Genomic DNA, 21779 nt, shown 5'->3' on the forward strand with positions numbered 1-21779 from the left:
ATTTGCTCAAATTATTCTGCAAATTCAGATGGTGAGGGCATCTCTTGTCCACATCCTATAGGTGAAACCAAAAGGTCTGGACTAACTTCCAAAACTTCCGTTTTATTCTGCTAAAGTCATTGCTTTGTTGATTTTGATTTATGTTTGACCTCACAGTGATGCTGAAAAGCTAAATCCCTCTTCAGCTTTATCTTTCTAAAGCTTGTGAGCCAAAGCCGATCATTTTGTCCACATAAGTTAAAATGACTTCCCAGTTCCGTCAACAGAAAATCATTCCTAGAGCGTTATGACGCCTCTGCCGTGTTTCACAGTTGGCATGGTGTTCTGTTTGTTTTGTTTTTTTTGTGTTGCACAGTGACGTTTCTGTCAAGTAAGTTCAAGTTTGTGTCCTTCAAAATATAGCGCATTCTTCCACGAGGTTATTGGAAGTTTTACACAGGCCTGAAAGTTTTCTTTGGAAGAAACACGTCTGTCTTGGAATTCTATTCCTTAGTCCAAACAAATGGCGAGTTTAGGAGACGTAGAACACTACAAGTCCTTCTTGGAAAGTCCTACAGCTCCTGCAGTGTTTCTGTCGGCCACTTGGCAGCCATCTTGAACAGCTTCTCTCTTGTATTTTAAACCATTTTGGAAAATTGTCCTTTCTGTAATCATTGATGAATGTCTAAACTGTGCCATCGTATGTATAATAATACAATATCGTATGCAATATTTCTTGCATTTTTTACATTTAAGTTATTTTACTTCAACTGTGAAGCTTGTTACTGATTGCAAGAAATTAGATCAAAACTAAAAAAATCAAGATAAAAAAGGTACAGCTAAAAAAAAACAATAAAGTTCGACAGTATGTCAAAAAAATCTTCAGACATTTTCCAATTACCAATGGAATGGCCTTATTCTTACAGCAACGCAGTCTTCCTTACAATAGCTGAGCAGCTTTTGTGTCTTTCCAAATGTATTTTTAAGGATCCATTTCCATCAATGAGCTCCAAAGTTAGGAATGGTTTTATGGCACAAACATCCAAGTGAGCAAAGATGATTTAAATACTAAAATCTGACTATTTCTGATTCATTAGCCTTTATTGTATTTAATGGGAGGTTTAAATCAAGAAGAACCAATGTTTAAAGTGAATCAAAGGGTGTTTCTACCAGTTAGGGTGAGCACCCTTACAAAAGCAGATTGCTGCAGTTTTTTTCTTTCCCTCATGGGTAAATTTTCTTCTTTCTCAGCTGAATTGTACAAAATGTGTCAATTTAAAACAGAAACAAAGCTTTGCTTATGTTTCTTACAAGAAATCTGTGTTCTGCCAACAGTTTAGACATTGCTTCTTCCTTATACTGAAGACCCTAACACCATTAACTGACCTAATCCAGCTGTAGTTAAACACCTGACTCATTTAATGCTCCTTAACTTGTCTTTTTACAGTTTGATTTATAGCCCACATGAAGCTGTTGTTGGGCAACGAGCGGCCCTCTGACACAGCTGAGGACCTGCGAGAGAACCACAGTTCAGTTTTCCCCCACTAATCCAACCGTGGAAATACAAGGCCATAAACTTTGAAGACTGGTACTCTCGGGCAACAATCACAGTGACTGCAAATGGTCTGAATGACCCAATTAACTGTTACTGAGTATCTCAACAGAACCCTTAAATGCAGGAGCGTGGAGGAACAACTATATCTCCAAATGCTTAGGCTCTTTTTATGTAACCCATTAAAACTGACCAGAATATCTGAACTACCCTAAAAAGTCCTGCACAGGACAGATATCTGCGGCCTACAGTGTCTTGCAAAGTCATTCACACATCTGAAACATTTTCTCCAACTTAATGTTGCACATCATTTTGAGGTTGACCGGGGTACAAATCAATCAAGGGTTATATGAATTTGTTTCCAGACCCCATTATTCAACACCTTGCATGACTCAACCAGCTTTGAAGAGCTTAAGATTGGCCAGAGAGCATCCGTGGACCTCAACTATCAGGTCTTGCCACAGGTACTCCTTTGGATTTAGGTCTGAACCATGCTAAAACATGAATGTTCTGTGATTACAAACACTCCTTTGTAGCTCTAGCATCCTGATGGATGGTGGACCTCTGGCCTAAAGTCTGCTGGAATTTGTTTACCAATTGCATAATTTTAGAAAGATTTTTATTTAGGGGTATTTGAGTAAAATGTAGCCCATTTTCCTTCCACTTTACAGCTATGCACTATTTGTCTTTGGTCAGTCATGCAAAGTCATCACATACACTGAGGTTGTAATTTGACCAAATGTGGGAAAAGTTCAAGGATGAAATGAGAGTGCTTATACAGGGCACTGTACAACACGGTGTGTTTATGCTACTTCTTTTGTTTTGCTTTTGAATGCATTTGTAAAAAAAAAAAAAAGAAAAGAAAAAAGAAGTTAGTAAATTTACATACGTGTTTTCCTGTATTTGAATCCTGGTCCAATACAGAGGCTTCATGGGACAGGCAGGCTCAATGGCAGGTTTCCTCGGGGCAGTCTCAACTTTCGGGCCAAACCCCCCCATTGAGGGAGGAGGTGGAGGTCCGCAGCCTGGAGGAGGTGGAGGTCCGCAGCCTGGAGGAGGTGGAGGGGGAGGTGGACCACCTCCAGGTATGCCAGGAGGGGGAGGTAGTGGAGGAGGGGGCGGTGGCCCACCCCCTGGAGGAGGAGGTGGTGGAGGTGGTGGAGGTGGCCCTCCAGTGTGGCCTGGCAAAGGGAGAGGAGGTGGTGGTGGTATTGGCAAGCCTGGAAGAGGCGGTGGAGGAGGGGGAGGTGGTGGTCCTGAAAGGTTCTGTGGCAGAGCTGGAGGGGGAGGAGGAGGTGGAGGTCCCGAAGGTTCAGGTCCTGCTTCGGCTTTCACATTTAGTCCGATTGAGTCCAAGTTGAGTTTTTTACGCAGGTGCTGGTTGGGGCTTTGAGCGGACCCTCCTCCATCCCCCTCTGGGCTCTTAATGAAGGTCTCCCTGTCAGTCTGGATCCCCACAGTGCGACTTGTCTTAGGAGTCAAATCTTCTGAGGTGGATACAGCCACATCGCAGACAGGACTATAATCCTGGCCTGCAGTGTGCACCTTTTCCTTCCGCAGCTTAGCAAGGGCTCCCTCCAGCTGTGATATCGAGACAGCATGCTCACCTCGAAGTTGGAAGATTTTAAGCTCAAAGTCGGCCTGTAAAAGTAGAAAGCCAGGCATAAAAGAGTTACAGAGTGGTCCAAACTGCAGTCATCATGCAATAAAACTGTATCAAGGAGCAGACAGTGTTTTTATTGGACAGAACTCAGACTACAGTGTATAATTACTCCAAAAAGAGCCCTTGAAAAGATTAATCTTTGACCGAACAATAACAATGATGTAATTATAAACTTTCCCCAGCTAAATGTTTTTCTGTTCTTGCAATAACTTCTGAGTCGAGGAAATCTAGCAACTCCAGTTTTTCATTTTGCATTTCAAACAATGAAAGGCATATCAGCTACGCCACAGCAATGATTTCAAAGAAAAAAGGTTTGGTAATAAATTTCAACATGTTCTTTATTAACTCTTGTCACCTTAGAATTAAGTGTGTTCACACCCTCTGTTGTGAGTTCACAGGAGAACACACTTTTCTACAAAAGCCTCAACTCTAAGAAAAAACATAAAAACTTGCCAATAAAATAAAGCCTTCCAGCAAAGTGACAAATAAACCAAAGGTAAGGTCTGACTTTTTGGGGCAGTGTCCCTGAAAGCAATTTATTAATGAAACTAATTAAGAAAGATGGCAGAACCTCATTTAAGTTGGCAAAATGGGAACAGAGTATTCAGGTGTTTCGTTTGTACAGCCCTATTTCTAACATATTTGATTTAGAGAAAACTGTGTAACCAGAAAGAAAAGAGAACTCCATAAAGGATCAATGACTCCATGGTGATAAATGACACATCTTTATACATAAAATGGCCCAGGTTTTAAAAAAGGTTTTACCTATTTTTTTTGTTTTGTTTTAACTGTAACTTTATTTTCAATCAATATATAAAAACAAAAACAGAAATAAAAAAAATATAGGCAACAATAATTTTACTTCATTTGACTCATTATTTTAGCAGGATAATCCCATTGGAATTTACCATCGTTTTTTGCAAGGAGTGCCTGGACCAAGACAGCCAGCAATAAAGTTTCACCAAAACATACATGCATCTGAATTTAGTCGAAAGTTTAAAATATCTTGATGGTTCAATTATTGATTATTGATCACTCATTAAAAAGTATTTGAAGACACTTGGAGAAAACTTAATTTCCAAGCGAACCTAAACATATTTTTTATGGACTATGGAATGTATTAACATTTTATGCTCCCTTAGCGCCATCTCGTGGTCACAGTGATAAGCTGCAAAAAGTCTGCAGCAAACTACGGTAACTCTTCTGTTCATAATAAAAACTCTTCAGTTTAGTTATGTGTTGTATATGCAACTTAATCTTACAGCTAATAAAAAAAACAATATTGTAAATATAATATGTCTACATTAGTCTTATATAAATGAAAATTACTTAATACCAATATGAACCATTATGAACTGTTGCTCAGTGTCTTCTCTTTAGATGAAAGCAGATTTTGCTTGGAATTCAGGGTGCCGGAGTGGAGAGGTAAAAGTTGTTTTCGGGCAAGTGAGACGTTTCTGCAGTCAGTGGATTTGGAGTGCCATGTCATCAGCCAGTGATTACTTAATGTGTGTTTTCTTTTTTTTTAAAGGTTTTATTGGCCTCTATTCGAGAGTGGTCAGGCAGGAAAGTGAATAACAAGAGAGGGGGGAGACAGGAGGCAAAGGTCATCAAGCCGGTACTCAAACCTGTGACAGCTGCCTTGAGGACTAAGGCCTCCATACATAGGTTGTGCTTTACCACTGTGTCACCACAGCACAGCCAATGCAGCCATCTATCAGAAAATCCTGCAGCACTTCCTGCTTCCTTCTGCTGACAACCTTTGTGGACTTTGCATCTTCTCACACTGCCAAGTCTAACAGTACTTGGTTAAATGTCCATTACTGTACTTGAATTTTGAGCAAACTGACTTGACCTAAATACAATGAAAGGACAAGCACTAGATCCAACAGCAGACGAGCAGAAGACTGCTATCAAAGCGACTTGGTCTTCCCAACACCTTAACATCGCAACACTGATGCGGTAAGTATTGCTAAGTGAATACAGTGAATACAACTAAGTATTTACTGCACATACTGTGCAGTACATAGACATTTCTGTTGTAATCCATACTCATCAAAATAAACAGAAATACCTGACACAACTGTGCGTAATGTATCTTTATAAATTGGGCATTTTGCTGTCTGAATTTTAAAACTGACGCTGTATCTGCACTCAAAAAATTTCTCTGGTTCTTGATAGATTTTTTTTAGTGCACATCAGTAACTATATCAACTTACATGCATCCTCTCCAGATCCTCCTTGCACTCTCTTTTCAGCTGCAAGAGAGCAGCCTGGTGCTCTAAAATCAGATAAGGACAAAAAATAAATAAAAAAATCAAATAAAACATACAAGCACACTCTGATGGTCACATCTATGCAAAAGGAGAATGTTTGATGTTTCTAATCATGACAACTAACAACATTTCCTTTTGGTTTCATTACAGATACAAAAAAATGGTTATAGTTGTGTTTACAAATTGTATGGTAACGTATTAAGCCTCCACATCACAGGGGTGACATTGAGTTAAGGCAAAACAGACACTGATCACTGTCAGCATAGAGATTTAAACAATTCAACCAACCAACTGAAAAGGACACTTTACAGCTGGTTGGTTGTATTCATGTATTCATGTTTTGCCTCATGAATACATGAAGCAAAACATTTATGGTGTCTCAGAAAGCTGATAACTCAGATTTTCTGAGTTATCAGCTGGAAATTAAAAGAAGGACTTTCCGACATTCACCAAAGTCATAATTAAGACCATGGGAAGTTTAGATTCAAATAGTGCTGCAGAATACCTATTTCCTCTTATGTTTGAATGGATAGAAATGCATTATGTATCAAATATATACATGCAATCTAAAAATCCAGATTTGTAATAACTTACAAAGAAGTTCATCCTCTTCACATATATATCTTCTATGAAGCAGTTTATGACAACGGGTCATTGATCATATTTATATATTAGTGTTTCTCTGCACAATAATGAGGTGTATAAAAGTTGCAGTTAGGAGGCAAATAATTGATGATTTATTGTTTCTCGATTTAAAACGTTCTTATATACAAGCTAGAATAGAACTACACTACATCACATTAGTTCTATTCTTCTGAAATATCAGCACCACAGAGAACACCAAGCAGCAAACTGTGGTCTGCTTCAAATCAACCAATGCTCATAGTCTAAAAGCAAATTTTTCACTGCGTAATTGAATCTGCCATGTGTGCTTTTAGCCTATTTGGCCAAAGAAACTGATTCCACTACTACTCATATAGGCTCCATTGTTGTATCCCGTAGCAGCAACCACAGAAATGGCACTGTTAAAGCAAAAACAACCTCCGTGTGATCTTTAATGGATTTTTAATGATGTTTTGAGCCTCCAAATGATTCTTTACAAGCCTTCTATGACTTGCCAAAGACATTTAAAGTGCTCAAGGATTAGAGAATGATGGCTAAATTTTCACCTAAAGTGTTTTGCTTTTAGGGACTCAACTGGTTCTAATTACCCAAGCATGAGACAGCTTCAAATGTTTTAATTGTAGCTCTACTGGATGTTATCCCTAAAACCAATCAGCATGAGGTGTGTCCATGTTAGCTTAAATGTCATGGTCCACTGTCAGCATTCTTAATCTTAAAAGCAAACAAAAGCAGAGTTGCCTAACTCTACAATCCTTAAGGTCTTACCTGCCTCTGTGTACTTCAGCCCAACCTTCTCCTCCTCATCTTTAGGTTTGGGCGGAGGCCACACAGCTTGCAGACGACCTGGAGTCCGGTCCTCGCTGTCTGTGGGAGAGACTTCTGTCTGCATAGATTGAAAAAACAATACAAGCAGGCCCTGATAAAGCTGTTCTGAATACCAACGCAGAAAAGCAATCGAAAAAAGTTAAGTTAAATACAGTGAGGACGTACGGTAGTCTCTGTAGAAATTGTAACGTCTTTTCCAGGACTTTTGGAAGTTCTCTCAAAAATCAACCGCAGATTCTCCTTATCATTTTTTAATTTTCTTTTCACTACACCAAGATCGATATCTTCAGCTTTTTCTTTCTTGGCAGTTTTAGGACCAAAGACGTTTTTGAGGGTTTCATAAGCCAGGTCTGAGGTTTTCTTTTTCTCTGGTGGCGACTTTAAAGTCTCTACTCCGGTTCTGTTGTTTGCCTCCCCAGCAACCTCATCTTCTCCATTTTCCAAATGTTTTTTGCTCTCCAAATTCCCCTCCTTTCCATCATTAGACTTTTTGCTGTCATCATGACTGTCTAATTTGAGCCGCTGAGAAAGCTGTCCCAATGTGGTGCTTTTAGACGTTGCCTGTGATTTGGGCTCGGCGGGCTTTTTCACACCAGAGGACATCTTCTGTTCAGGGAAAAGCTTGGCTTTGTTTACAGTCTTCTTGAGGCTGAGCAAGGCCAGATCAGCATCCTTCTCCCTTTGCTTGATCTCTGACACCACCTCCCTTTCATCCCCCACTGCTCCTTTCTTTAGCACCCGCAAACCACTGAACAGAGCTGGCATCTGGAAGGAAGGTGGTGAAGACAGTGCTGTACCCTTGGATGGGGTGGCAGCAGATGAAACTGGTGAGACAGCGCTTGATTGCGGCGTCTTTGAATCCGGTGTCTGCTGTTGAGATGAGCTGACCGATGACCGGCTTTTACCTGTAGAGTCTGAAAGAGTCAGGCCAAAAGTCTCTTGTTGCTCCTCTTGTTTGGATGACGAATGGATTACTTTTTCAAGAATCTGATTAGGTTGGGGATCCTCAGCTTCTTTTATGTTTTCTGTAAGTCTTTTTGGAGAGACCCTATCCTTTTCATGAGCAGATACTTCTAATATTTTATTGCCAGAAATTACAGGGACAGGCTGAGAACAATCTATGCTGTCATACTCATCAACTGATGCTGCTGCCAAATCCAATTTAGGACTATCCTCAGTAGATTCTCCAATAACAGACACTGCGGTATGGCTATTCTTAGTACTACCTCCATCTTCCTGCTTGGACACTAATGATACCTTCGCTGGGCTAGATCTACCTCTACGGCCAAACTTACTAGAATATAAAATGGCCTCTATGGTTGATCTTTCTCTAAAACCATGTGTTTTCCCCTGTCCCTTCACAACATCTTTGCCTTCAGATAAGGGAGCTTTCTGAGAAAAACCTATACTGCTTTCTGGCTTCTCATCATCCTCATTTTCTGTGTCGCTATGCGTTTCCACCCTTGTGACTTGAACAAGTTCAGAATCAATTGAGTCTTTTTGGGGTCCTTTCACTTGTTCACAAGTAGTTTCTATGGATGATTCAGTGTCTTGAAGTGCTCCTTCACTATTAATTTGACAATCTTCTGCTGCTTCAGCTCCACTATCTGGCAGCTCTTTGAAAGATGTCAAAACAGGCATAGGAGAATCCGAAGAAGAAGCATGATCCCGTGCAAATAAATTGTTGAAAACATTCAAAATGGAACTAGTAGGCTGCTTCCCTTCTTCATCCAGGCTACTAAGTTTACTCTCCATTTGTACTTTCTATAAGTTGTAGTCCTAGTGTCTCTTAAACAGATTTTTCCTTCCACCTGTATTTATTCAAGCTGCTCCAGTTTCACTTCTAATGGTTTCAGGAAACAAACGGCCTTTGTATGGATAAACCTCTAACACTTCTCTAATCTTATCCTGGAAGAAGGTTTAATGACACCCTTACAGGTCAGTATAGCCGCTTTTCGTAATATGACATGAAGACAACTCCTTGCTGTACGTTGTCAGCAGTACAGTTAACTCTCCTCCAGCAGCAGATTCCCATGACACATCCAGCGAAGTCAAGCTGTTCAACGGCTGGAAAACTTTCTTGCTGTAATATACCCAGTATGGTTGGAGAACAGAGTCCACCTGTCTTGAAACAGAAGCATTCCCCACTCTTAGGAAGCGATATATTCCATAAAGTTGCCAGATGTACTTCCCTGTGTGCCAGTGTGGAGTCCTGGTGCTTCTATTTTGAGTCTGTCTCAGTTTACAGTCAAACTTTTTGTGCCACTGTGTGAGAAAAATTCTCACGTTGGGAACAAAAAGGAATTTTACTGGTCTATCCAGTCTGGGAACACCTCTTTTTAAACCACTCCCTTCCTGGGAGGGATTCTGCATACTCATGCACAACAGGTGTCTTGTTACCTCTATTTCCTTGAGGCAAACAGAGCAGGCGCAGAAGCACGCATCAGCCTGTGGTCAGGTAGAGAGGTGTAGATTTCTGTAAAGTAGCTCTACACTGTAAAGTGGGGAGTTTGTACAACAGTTGGCTTAAGATGAGCTGATTAGGTAGCAGGCTGCTAGCCACAGCCAGCTCAAGCTAATATGCTAAGATGCTAAAATGTGATTATAAGCCTCAAGTGCTGAACACAGATGGGGAAAAAAAAAAAAAAAAGACAAGCTGTCTCACCTACCTTCACGTTTAGAGTGGACCTGCTCTCCATACTGACAACATTCAGAAGATGAATACAATTTAGCTGTGATGAAATTGCTTTTAAGAACCTTTAAAAAACTAATAAGCTAGCACTAACTGTGGTAAGCATGCTAACAGAAATATACTTAAGTTAAAAAAAATAAGAAATGTAAATGTAGTGATGTTTTTGAATAATTTCCTTAGCTTATGCTTATTTTAAATCACTACTTTCATTACGACAGGATTGTTTAATTGAAGATGCCACTAGGTGCTAAAAGTTTGAAATGTCACCAGGTGCTAAAAGCTTTGGTTGCCTTTAGCAACCAAAGCACACTCTTCCTGACAGCAACTGCCTGACTTAGCACTTTCTAAGTGAGCTACGTAAGGGAACTCCATGCTTTAAATTAAGCTTAGGGAAGGCTTTTATTTTTTTTTTAAACAAGACAAAAATTAGCATATACCCAATGAACAATGATATCCCAGCAAAAACAGATTTATAGATAGTGAAAACCCCCCACAAATACTGCCGATTGTTTAAACACTAAATTCCCCTGGAGGATATATTAGAAATAGAAACTTTAATCTTACACAAATATACAGTAGCGTGAGTAAAGGGAAAAAGAAGTTTTCAAATTATGTAATTAATTAGCAGGAAAAAAGCTACTAGGCATTTAGTGGAAAAAGTAAATGCCCCCTAAACTGGTGGTGCCACCCAACTGCCACCAACTGTTTGTGGTTGCTGGCTACCCTAACCTTCACACCACTGTGAAGCAATACTTTTTTTTTTCCAAGATTGTCTTATTTATGACATACTGGTAGGTTTTGGAGCCTGAACAGCATTTTAATCAAATTAAAGGGGCAATATGTGTTTTTCAACCACATAGTGCCATTTTATAGCCTAATCAAGTAAATATGTTACCTTCAACTCTTTTAAAAATGCTGCATATATCAAACATAACTTTAAAGAAATCTGACTTTGCAATTTAACATTTTGAAATGTTACATTTAATCTTGGCGCCTTCAGCGCCCTTTAATCTTGGCGCCTTCTGCGCTTAGATTAAAGGGGTAGTATTATGTAAAAATTGACTTTTTGGGGTTTTACATCATGTGTTTCTCTCATCAAAAAATAGCTTCACTTTTGTGTTGTCAGACCACAGAGTATTTGCTATATCTGTAGTCTTTCAGGGTTTTTTTTTTCAAGTTTCTTGGTGACCTCCTGGATAAGTCACAGGTAGTCTTAATAAATTGAATAATTTAGAAAGGCATTTTATGTTTACTCAAGTTATCTTTAGATCCATCTCTAATTGGACAAATAGTTTTCAGTAGCTCTTGCAAGATAAACAAACTGGTATGAGACTCAAAAGGTGAAAAGTAATACTATTCATTTAAAAGCTAGACAGGTGTAATCTCCTCCCTCCCCTTGAACATCCTTCTGTTGAAATACATGAGGATTTTATGCACAGTTGTAGTACAAATAAATCGCAGAGCTGAATATGTAAGATGTCTGACTCTCTTTACTGTGCACTAATCATGCACATCATGCACTGTGCACTGGTATGTCAAGCAATTGTGCTCGCAGTCAGGGCAGTTCAGGTGTCTCAGGGAAAACAATGCATAGCCTTTCTAACAACACAAAAAATGTGCCCACGTCCACACCCAGATATTCTACTTCATCTGCCACAAGAATGAGAGTCGCCAGTCAGACAGCGTGATGGAATCTGGACAGACGTAAATAGGTGGGGAATCATTTTTATGAGCGGCTTTGGACAACTGTGTTATGTATACAAAAATCCCAAAATAGTGGGAATCACCTGATTGTTTTTCTAGTACATCAGAGTAGAGTGGAGGTTTCTGGCCCAATTTAACCTTTGTAAAGTCCAACAAGTAAATTTACAAAATTACATTTGAAATATAATGAATACCCAAACCAACAAGGATAACACTAATAAATAAGAAAAACATAACAAATATGGCCTCTAAAAAACTTCTTAAAGTTAAGGGATAGTTTTTGTTGCCCTAAATGTGAGTTTTGGCTAAAATAATTCCTTACAGGTTTTGGAATTGGATCTGGGTCCCAAGATTAGAATTTCTGACCCTCTAATCCATTTGCAACAACTCACAATCAGTCCCCCAAATGCCTGAATGGAGACTAATCCCCATGAGTCTCACGGGGTGGAAGAACAGTCATGGGATTTTTACTGCTCAGGTTTGAGAATGTTTACCGTGCACTCCAGCTTGGGGTAGTAGGGCGTGTCCCCGATGAGGTCATCCTCTGGCGGCGTGATGCGAAGGAATTCCAGGTGGTTGGGGCGAGGCACGCAGGGGTGAACCTCCGGGGGGTCATCGCCATCCAGCATCCAAATATCATCCTGTCGCAGGAGGGAATCTTCTACTTAAATAAACAAACAGTGACAGGATATTAATGAAAAAAAAAGGCTGAATGTAAATGCACAAACAGTACAAATACACAGCACAAAGCAAACCAACTCAAGCTGTTTTATGCATCAACACCATGACACAAATTCAAGAAAATACAACTGTACAGCAGCCAATTCTAAACTTTGCTGCTGCATACTAAAACTAAATATCTAGTGCAACAAAAATGAAAGGAAAGTATTTACATTCAAAGTTCACACATTTGCAGCATGCTTAGTCCTAATTAGATAGACTTAGAATAGGAAAGACTGCCCCCTCCTGACTATGTTACCTCCACTGCAATTCTGAAGAGAAAAAGCCCTGCTTTTACATTTTGAGAAGAACTTAACCTCTGCCTGTTGAAGTATGGTGCAGGAGATGTAGAAGCCTACACGGTCCTTAAAACACCTGCTTTTACTTTTTATATCCACTTTCTACAGAGTGAAATGTTTTAATAGTATGAGCAAACATTATCAAACAGAAAAGAGGCAAAAAAGGAGAAAATGGCACGCTGAGAATCTGTAAGAATCTCGGTGACCCAAGTTTCCTGCAGATGAAAGACAACACCTTCCCAGCTCCCACTTCAATAAAATGCTAATATATACTCAATACCCAATGAGAGTAGTATCCCCGAAGAGATACGCAGTAATGTGTGATTCACAGAAAAATAAAAGCGTCGAGGTTTCACTGCAGTACTCTAACATGCTCATCCAGAGACAGCTGTGATGGGTTACAGCTACAGTATGTGGAGCTTTGACTGGTGGGGGGGAAAAAAACAGCAGGATTGGATTAATAACTTTTCATTATCATAATGCTACGCAGCCCGGTCCTGCAGTGCAAACTGCTGACTGTAGCTTGGGATGGTTCCAGATGCAGTGTTAAGCCCAATATGGGCCAAGTGGAGACATTACGGATCACAAACGGTTCTCTCCACATTTTCTAGCTCTTGTAGTGGACTTACGGTCATGGCTTTATCCACCTGCTGCATACGCAAACTCAATTTAATTCATGCTCTTGCTGTATTCTGTAATGTGTGTCTGTATTTCAGCTCATGCCCAGCAAAACAATATCCTAATTAAATACTTGGGTAATCCACACTGCCACCACCTGGCCAAGTAGACAGACAATATTTCTACCTCCCCACACTTTAACACACTGTGCATTAAAATAAGACAATACCGATATGCATTAACTGTAAAAACATGCCAAAATATATATTTGTGTGAGGTAATGCAGTCAAATGGTCAAAACAGGCGAACAAAAAACAGCATCAGCTGCCAGGTTCAGGTTCTTCTAGTAAATTTTGTGGCATTTTCTAGGCTCTGACATCCATCTTGAGCAGCTGAAATCTTACTGGTTTTATACCAAATTGGCAACACACCTGCAGTTCATTAGATCATACCATAACTGAACAGGTCAAAACAAACAAACAAACAAAATTTAAGCAGAGATCAGGAATAAGATTGTTAATCTGATTTACAAACTCATCTACATAACCTAAATGGTCTGCAAAATAAAACATGTAAGACAGGGCAACTTTCTTTTCTCTTTTTTTAAATAAAAAGAAAGCGATGCAACGCAGAAAAGAAAACCCTCTATTTGGTAGAACCCAGTGATGCAATCAGTGACAAACAGCCATTTAAGCAGAACATACTGGGCCGGCCCTTCCCGTCTGCTCAGGCTGTAACATCTGAAATTGACAAACAATTCATGAGTAAAAAAAAAAAAGAACAAATAATTTACCATAAATGTACCTTGAAACAAAAATGTTCATAATCATCCAAAGGTCCAAAATTGTTAGCTTTTAACTAGAACTTATACATAGAATGAATAATTTCCGACCATCATCCACCAAAACATAGAAATAATAATTTCCGATTCACCAAAAAGAGTCTTTCTTTTGGAAACATTTTTGTTTGCTCTGAAATCCTGGATTTATCGTTATTATGATACGATATTCCTCTCCTGTCAGAACAGGCCAGAAATGTGTCTTGCATCACAGCACTATTGTTTACAGACATAAACAGGCAGAATAAAAAAAGAACACACTGTAAGATGAGCAGATAATGGCAATCCATGCTCGATAATGTTCCATGTTTAGTTTCAGGATTCATTGATTGAGTAAACAACCTACCCATTGTGAGGTGATCAGCACTGTTGTTTGTGAGCATCAGGTAAGAAACTGTTTTATTTTACAGCAGTTTTTTAAAAATATATTTTTATAAGATATTTGCTGATGCCCAAAGATTGTCTAAAAGTCATAACAGATGTCCAAATGAGCCCCCTGTATATTTAGCCCAATAATAGGCTCGAGTTTTTGGACTTTTGGTGGCATCAAGGACGGTGACTTTGGAATAATGTTTTGACAGCTACATTATTATGGTGTAGTTTAATCTTAAAGAGGGAAACATGAGCAGATTATGTGGAGAAAAATTAGATCTGCACAATCACCACCTGGTTTACGAAAATAAAATATCATGATGAAGCAGTTGCACATATGTGCACATGTGCACATATGTGCAAAAGGCAGCCAGGCTTGCTCCTAATCTAAGGAGGGCAAAATAGCTAACTCCCCATCTACAACTGATCCGAAGGTCTAGTAGCAAACAATAACTACATACACTCATGGAAACAAAGACGAAATGCATTTGCCTGAGAAGATAAGAGGATATCTGTATGAGCCAGATTATTATTTTTCAGATATGGAAAAACTAGCAGACTAAATAATGTTCTTAGAAAATCATTTCAGAATAACATCAGCCACAAAAAGCCTTCACTAGCTGCACTTTATTGTGGATATATTGCTCCGACATGAAAAACCCACAAAAGCTATTAATTATCCTGATTCTTTCTTTGATACTAATAAAGTAGAGTCAAGTGCAGATTAGACAAGTCAGAAATAATAAGCATATGTGCAATATGGAGAAAAGAAACACACACATTTGCCCAGATTCTCATCAAAGCAACCAAATATCCTTCCTGTATCCTGTATTTTATTCTACAAAATGTATAAATCTCATCACTCAAAAGCAGAAAACTGGGCCAAGTGGCACTGAGTACATTTGGCAGCCTCTACCCACTCCCAGCACTTTAAACTGGAACGGAGAATAGTTGACTTTAAATATAAATCATGAATAATGGCTGGATCTATAAAGTGTTGTGCCTCTACAAATTTTTTTTTTGTTTTTTCATAGGCTTCCTGGCTATTCACCACTTGAGTGTTAAATGATTAATTGAATTGATTGCCTGCCATGGTTGAGGTTCAAGGAACGGCGGCTGCAGGTGAACGCTCAAGGATCTGCATCACTCTGCCCGACAGCGTTTGCAGAAAGCAGCCCGAAATGAAGCTGACTTGAGTTGTCATCAAGATTCAGCTTTCAAGTCTGATTAGACACACAGCCTGAAGGTAAAAGGAAGCTTTATTTTGTTTCACCTCACTGGCCATGATTTAGGAGATAGGGAATTTGGCAACCCTCCCAAAATGAGATGGAAGCTGCATGACACTGAAAAGAGCTGGTTGCGAAGAAAAAAAAAACAAAACAAAACTATGGGACGCCACATAACTGAAATTTTCCAGGGAGAAAGTTATTCATTGGGGAAAGAAGGTTAAATGTTATAAGAAAAGGACCTTTGTGCCTTTTTTCCTGTTTACAAAAGACACTCTTGTGCTGTGTTTTGGTCTAATGGACTACAAAATTGTTATTGAGCAGGTCTTTGTCTTCAGTGTTGGTAACAATGTTTCTTTAGTGTGCACTAGAAGGGAGAACTCATGGGAACATTGCAGATAATCTTGTTAAGGCACTGGTTGTCATATGTCAGATGATAATAAACAAAGACTTGAGGAAGAGAAATTTTGAGAAAGGATGCAAGTAATGTTGCACTCAATAGACACCGTTAACCCCGGGAATATCTGAAAAATAATGATTTAAGTACGTTTTTTCAACTTCAAAACTGCACCTACCTACATACCTTAAAAGCTACTTAAAAGCTAATTAACACATGAAATAAAAAAAAATAGTTTTCTCTTTTAAAATTCACTATTACTGCCTGCATAATTACACCCATTAATAGGCAGAGCTTCATTAGGGAAGCTCAGATTAAAGGGTTTGGAAGATAATTAATTCAACCATTATACTCCATAAAGGTCCAGGCTCCACACAGATCCACTTACCCTCTTCGCCTGATCTCTGATGTTCATTTATATGTGTTAACATCTGAAGTGCAATCAATAATGAAGCATCACCAGGGGAGTTCACGAAACGGTTAATGTCCAGCCAGAAAGAGAATTTGTGTAAGATTAAAGGTTTAAGCTTCCATTGTTAGACTGCAGAGGATGTAGAATGAGGACAGCACAGTGTAAGAAACAGCTTTGGTTCACAGTTACCATTATTACTTCAGCTGTTTTAAAATTCAGCCTCGTTGGCTGTGCTAACTGATCAAGTAACCAAATGATTAGGAGATAGTTATGCTATTCCTCATTGCTCACTCTTTAAGGTTTAAACATGAATAAAATGTAAAGCACGGATAGAGTTGACTAAGAACATGGTGAAAGAAGCTACAAACACAGCAACAAAAGGGTTAAAAACAAACATCCTAGAATAACGGAGAATGGCAAAAGTATTCAAAACCCATTCAATTTTCACTCTTTGTAGAAACAAAATTATATGCACTGTATTTCAAAGTAGCACAAAACTGTAAAGTGAAAGGAATAAAAAAGATGGTTTTCAAATATTTAGCAAATAAAAAAATATTGTAGGCTACGTTTATATTCAGCTCTCTTTAGTCTGATATCCCAAAACTAAATTCAGCGCAACAAACTTTCACAATCTGAAAACGAATAAGGGGCAAGGGCGTAGAAACAAGTTTATCATTGGGGGGGACACATATTGGAAACTTGAAAGATTCGTAAATAGCTTGAGCAAAAATGTCAAACAATGTGTTACTCTAATCTGACCCCTTGTAACGAGTAATCTAACGTGTTATTATTTACAATCCAATAATCAGATTAAAATTACGTATCCAAGTTAAGTATTTGTGATTATCTTTAGAAAACACATATTGTTGCTTTCTTCTTTTTCCTTGGGGAGATACGTTTCATATGTAACACCAGCGACACAAACGTAAACGATGGAGGGAAAAGAGATGCACATTTTCTAGCTGATGGATTAATTTTTCATTGAGCGATCAAATTACTCTTTCAAAGTAACTATGCTATCCATGGCAATAAACTAACTACACTATAAATCATATGTGTGTAGACCTGTCACAATAACAAATTTTGATTTTTGATAAACAATATTATTGTTGTTTTTAGACCATTTTTAAGTAATAAATGTTAATGGCAAAATTATAATGCAAGAACACAATCTGAAAGATCAGTAAACTTAAAATTATAATGAACATTTAACATTGCAACTGGAAGGCATTTCAAATATCCAACATAAATAAACAAACAAAACGACAAATAAAATGAATTTTGAAGTCTTGGTAAATACAATTTTTCTTCAAAAAAAGGTTTAGCTGAGACCAAAGCACCAACCTGAAAGCTTTTATCATACAGTTTTTTGTAGAAAGAAAGAGAAATAAAAAGAGAAGTGATAAATCATGCCAATGGAAATTATTGAATTTGTTTTAATTTATCATGAGCACGGAGCTCGGTTCATTGTGCGCGTCGAAGCGGACACGCAGCGGCACGAGCTGACGCCGCCGCATGCGCAGCGTGTTGCAGCGCCTCGTGCATCTCTGGATCTTTGCAACTCGGTGCGGATCACGCGCGCCGCTCTCCCAGGCGGCTCCAATGTAAACCTTAACTATAAACCTTGGGGCTGGTACAGTTTATAATCAGTTAACTCACACATTGTGATTAACATTAGAGTTGCTACCTGTAACTATCCTGGCTCCCTGGCTGGGCTGGCAGTTTTGGCGGGTCTGAATCCGCTTCATTTCCAAGACGACGCACAAAATGTGTCCAGTTTTTGGCTTTTCCTTGCTCTGTTTTTTCCATCCTTCTCACTTTGCCGCTCCACTCCAATTCAAAAGAGCAGAACAAATTTTATGTTTTTTGAACAATAACCATTTTTGTTGCTAAGAGATGAGTATGTTTACTGGTAACCAAGAGCCACGAAGTGAACTGAAAATTTTTACTTTTGCAAAATTTGCCAACGGTAAATGTCTTGTATCTAATCAGGTAAGTGTTATTTCGAAAGAGCTTTTGTTTTATAAACTACTTGTTATTAATTTGGTTTTAAGAGATAAGCGGGTTTTTTCTGGTAACGAACTGCCACGAAGTATAAATCGAGATTTTTACTTTTGTGTTGAATGTGTGTTTAGTATATTAGCCACTAATGACAAAAGAAATAACTTTTCTGCAAAATTCACCAACTGCACAATTCTGGTTAGTGTAAAATAAGTGGTATTTCAAAAGAGTGGGAGAAACATTATATTTTTTTATCAATGAGGCCCCGTTTACACGACGATTTCGGGGGAAAACGGAAGAGTTTTGTTGCGTTTGTAGTGTGCATTTACACAAAACCACCGAATGTTTTCTCTAACAACGGCACAGATTGAAAACGGGTTCCAGAGTGCGATGTTTCTGAAACGTTGTCGTGTAAACCTAGAAAACGGATCTTTTCTTCCAGAGAATCCCCAGCTCATGCATAGTATGACGCAAAACATAGCTGCTTCCTACAATCCACAGAAGAAGAAGAAACTACTCACAATGCTGGTGTTACTGTTTCCCAGATACGGTTCCCTCAGCGTCTCTTCACCGCTCCGCACCGCCCAGGTGGCAAAATACACGGCTGCTTGTTCAGCGCTCTTATCTAGAGAACTACGGACCAGCCCGGCTCCAGAAGAGTTTAACAGGAGGGGCATCGACTTATTTTGGGGGTCAAAATGAATCTAAGTTGCTGAACATAGACAACAACATCAGCAGCCTACAGGCTACTTGTTAACAAGCTTAGCGTGCTGTATTGATATTAGCTAGTCATCTTTTAGCTAACATCACCTGCATCCAACAGCTTTACTCAACTCAGTCGGTTAGTTCGGGAAAAAAACTGTGCAGTTATTTACGTTTTGCTGGTTTGCTGCCATGATTCTAACACACCTGCGCAGCAGCAGCAGGTCTCCTTCGCTGCCTCATAGGTGTAAACCCAGCGCGAGCGTCTCAGCTTTCATGTTGCGTTTGAAGGCGGCTCGGAAAAACAAGTTACGACTTGTTAGCAACGGATTAAACTGTTTTAACTGCTGAAAAAGGTAACAGAGGACACGGATATGGGACGTGCGGGAACTCCTATTTTTATCAAATTGATATAGGAATAACAGACTGTTGGCCATTCCAAGGTAAAAACAATAAACAGCTTCCAGTCCGGGGCCGCTACGGACACCGTGAAAGCTCAAAGTTATCCCACTTTTTCCAACTGCCTGCGCCCTAATCAGACGCACACAATGCGTGTTCTCTCACGAAAATCCACAAGCCTTCAAGTACAACTTTTTTTTAACACATGCGCACTTTCAAAGTTTCAAAGAACCTAGCACCAACTAGGCAGTGAGAGCATTACACGTTTTCGATGTGCACCGTTACTGTGTAAACACAGATCGTAATCAGAACGTTATCGTGTAAACGATCCAACAAAAACGGAACAAAAGTGCCGTTTTTGTTGGATCGTTGTCGTGTAAACGCCCCCTAAGAATTTTTGTTGCTACGCTGTTAATCTGTTGCTTAGAGATGATCGTGTTTTCTGGTAACCAAGTTCCACTAAGTTCCATAAAGTAATCGTCTGAGAGAGAGCAGAAGAAATCCTATGTTTTTTGAACAATAACAATTTTTGTTGCAAATCTGTTGCTAAGAGATGAGTGTGTTTACTGGTAACCAAGAGCCACGAAGTGAACTTCAGATTTTTACGTTAGCGAAATTTGCCAACGGTAAATGTCTTGTATCTAATCAGGTAAGCGTTATTTCGAAAGAGCTTTTGTTTTATTAACTACTACTTATTAATTTGGTTTTAAGAAATAAGCGGGTTTTTTCTGGTAACGAACTGCCACGAAGTATAAATCGAGATTTTTACTTTTGTGTTGAATATGTGTTTAGTATATTAGCCACTAATGACAAAAGAAGTAACTTTTCTGCAAAATTCACCCACTGCACCATTCTTGTTAGTGTAAAATAAGTGGTGTTTCAAAAGAGCGGATGAAACATATTTTTTATCAGTAAGAATTTTTGTTGCTACGCTGTTCATCTGTTGCTAAGAGATGATCGCCTTTTCTGGTAACCAAGTTCCACAAAGTAAACATCTGATTTTCACTTTTGCAAAATGTACCAGTGATAAATTTCTTGTATCTAAGCTGATAAGCAGTATTTTGAAAGAGCATATGTTTTATCAACTATTATTATTAATTTTCTGTTAAGAGATACTATTGCCCACATTAAAAGTAGACTTTTTCCTAAAATAAGCTTCTTAGCTATTTTGTTTATTTATTAACCATGATTAGCACACTGAATGGAGGAAGTCAATGTAAGACAACATGCTAGTTATAGCCCACATGCCACTGCCTGCATTTAGGCTAATATTACCATTATTCAATCTTGATATTGCCTAATGTTTTGTGATACCAAGTATAGGCTACAGAACAAAGACAGAAATATTTACCGAAAGAGATGTTTAAGCAGAATTATTGCAAAGGCAGAAATGAGAAAAAAAACACCATTTATCTTAAACTCCTAGAACTGGCTTTAATTCTTGAGTTAAAGGAACTCTATTAAAAAACAGAAACACCTGCTTTAAAAGCAGACTTAAAATGTTCATTTCTGTGAGCACCCTATGTATCATCTGATATTGTTCAGACAGGTTCAGATCTGATATCACTTGCCTTGTTAAATTTCCTGTTCCTAAGTTCTCTGACGAGGCCCAGAAATTTGATAACAAGTCAGATTTCTAAGTTTTAAAATGTTATCAGAAAGGTAGAAAGTTTGCAAATGATTTTCCTTACACTTTACAGTTATGCAGCACTTTGTAATCATCAGAAGTAATCATCTTTGTTGTAAAATATCTTGGAATTTGTGGCTGCAGCATTGCAAATGCTAGAAATAGTTATGGGATGTAAGCACTACTGCACATCATGGTGCCTGTTAGAGAGCCCTAAATATTGTATGTTTATGTTATTTCCCTCAGTTACTCAACATATACTGTTACAGAAACTCACAGTTTCAGTGTTGGGGTCACATTGTATTTGGGAAACGTTTGATAGTTGTGCACATAAGAAAAAAATAATGTAGTTTACTGCTAGGTGAAACTCTAGTTAAAATCAAACCCACTTGGAGATACTCAGACAATGTGTATATATATTTATTCATATTTATATAAATTCCCTTCTCACGCTTCCGCAGGTGGACTCTTTCATCCACTGAGCTCGGGTCCTCTACCAGAAGTCTAGGAGCTTGAGGGTTCTGCGCAGTATCTTGGCTGTGCCTAGAACCTGACATTTCCGGACTGAGATGTCTGATGCTGTTCCTGGGATCTGTTTTAGCCACTGCTCCAGTTTGGGGGTGACTGCCCCGAGGGCCCCGATGACCACAGGCACTACCACAGGTCCCTGCGCTCCTCGGCCCTGTAGACACAGGGTGAATCCTAGCAACCTGCGGCCTCTTTGCCGGGAGCACCGGACGGCACCTGATGGTGTAGACCCACCGATTTCTGCCAGGATGTTTGGTAAATGCCAGGTCGCTGACAAATAAAACTTTCGTCATTAGGGATTTCTTTTTCTCTTATTGATTGGATG

General features: G+C 39.0%; 1 protein-coding gene and 1 long non-coding RNA gene across 7 annotated transcripts in view; one reads left to right on the forward strand and one right to left on the reverse strand.

Annotated features, from left to right (window-relative positions):
* The window catches only part of LOC103458527 (formin), a 66219-nt gene that overhangs the window by 35413 nt on the left and 9027 nt on the right, over positions 1 to 21779 (reverse strand). For 4 of the 6 annotated variants that reach the window (XM_008399419.3, XM_008399418.3, XM_008399416.3 and 1 more), the window contains 4 exons: positions 11810 to 11979; positions 6860 to 6977; positions 5414 to 5475; positions 2421 to 3172 (listed from right to left, as the gene is read on the reverse strand). In XM_008399419.3, the coding sequence (XP_008397641.1) occupies positions 2421 to 3172; positions 5414 to 5475; positions 6860 to 6977; positions 11810 to 11979 (1102 nt within the window). Of the gene's footprint in view, positions 1 to 2420; positions 3173 to 5413; positions 5476 to 6859; positions 6978 to 7084; positions 9348 to 11809; positions 11980 to 21779 lie in introns of those variants that run through there. The other 2 variants (XM_008399420.3, XM_008399421.3) reach the window with 2 other exon arrangements.
* Positions 19299 to 21753, forward strand: LOC145550079 (uncharacterized). The gene is made up of 2 exons (XR_014085927.1): positions 19299 to 19948; positions 21388 to 21753. It is a non-coding gene; the product is annotated as an uncharacterized LOC145550079 (long non-coding RNA).

Source organism: Poecilia reticulata, chromosome 22 (genome assembly GCF_904066995.2).
Source record: "Poecilia reticulata chromosome 22, P_reticulata-male-v2, whole genome shotgun sequence".
Classification (NCBI taxonomy): Eukaryota; Metazoa; Chordata; class Actinopteri; order Cyprinodontiformes; family Poeciliidae; genus Poecilia; species Poecilia reticulata.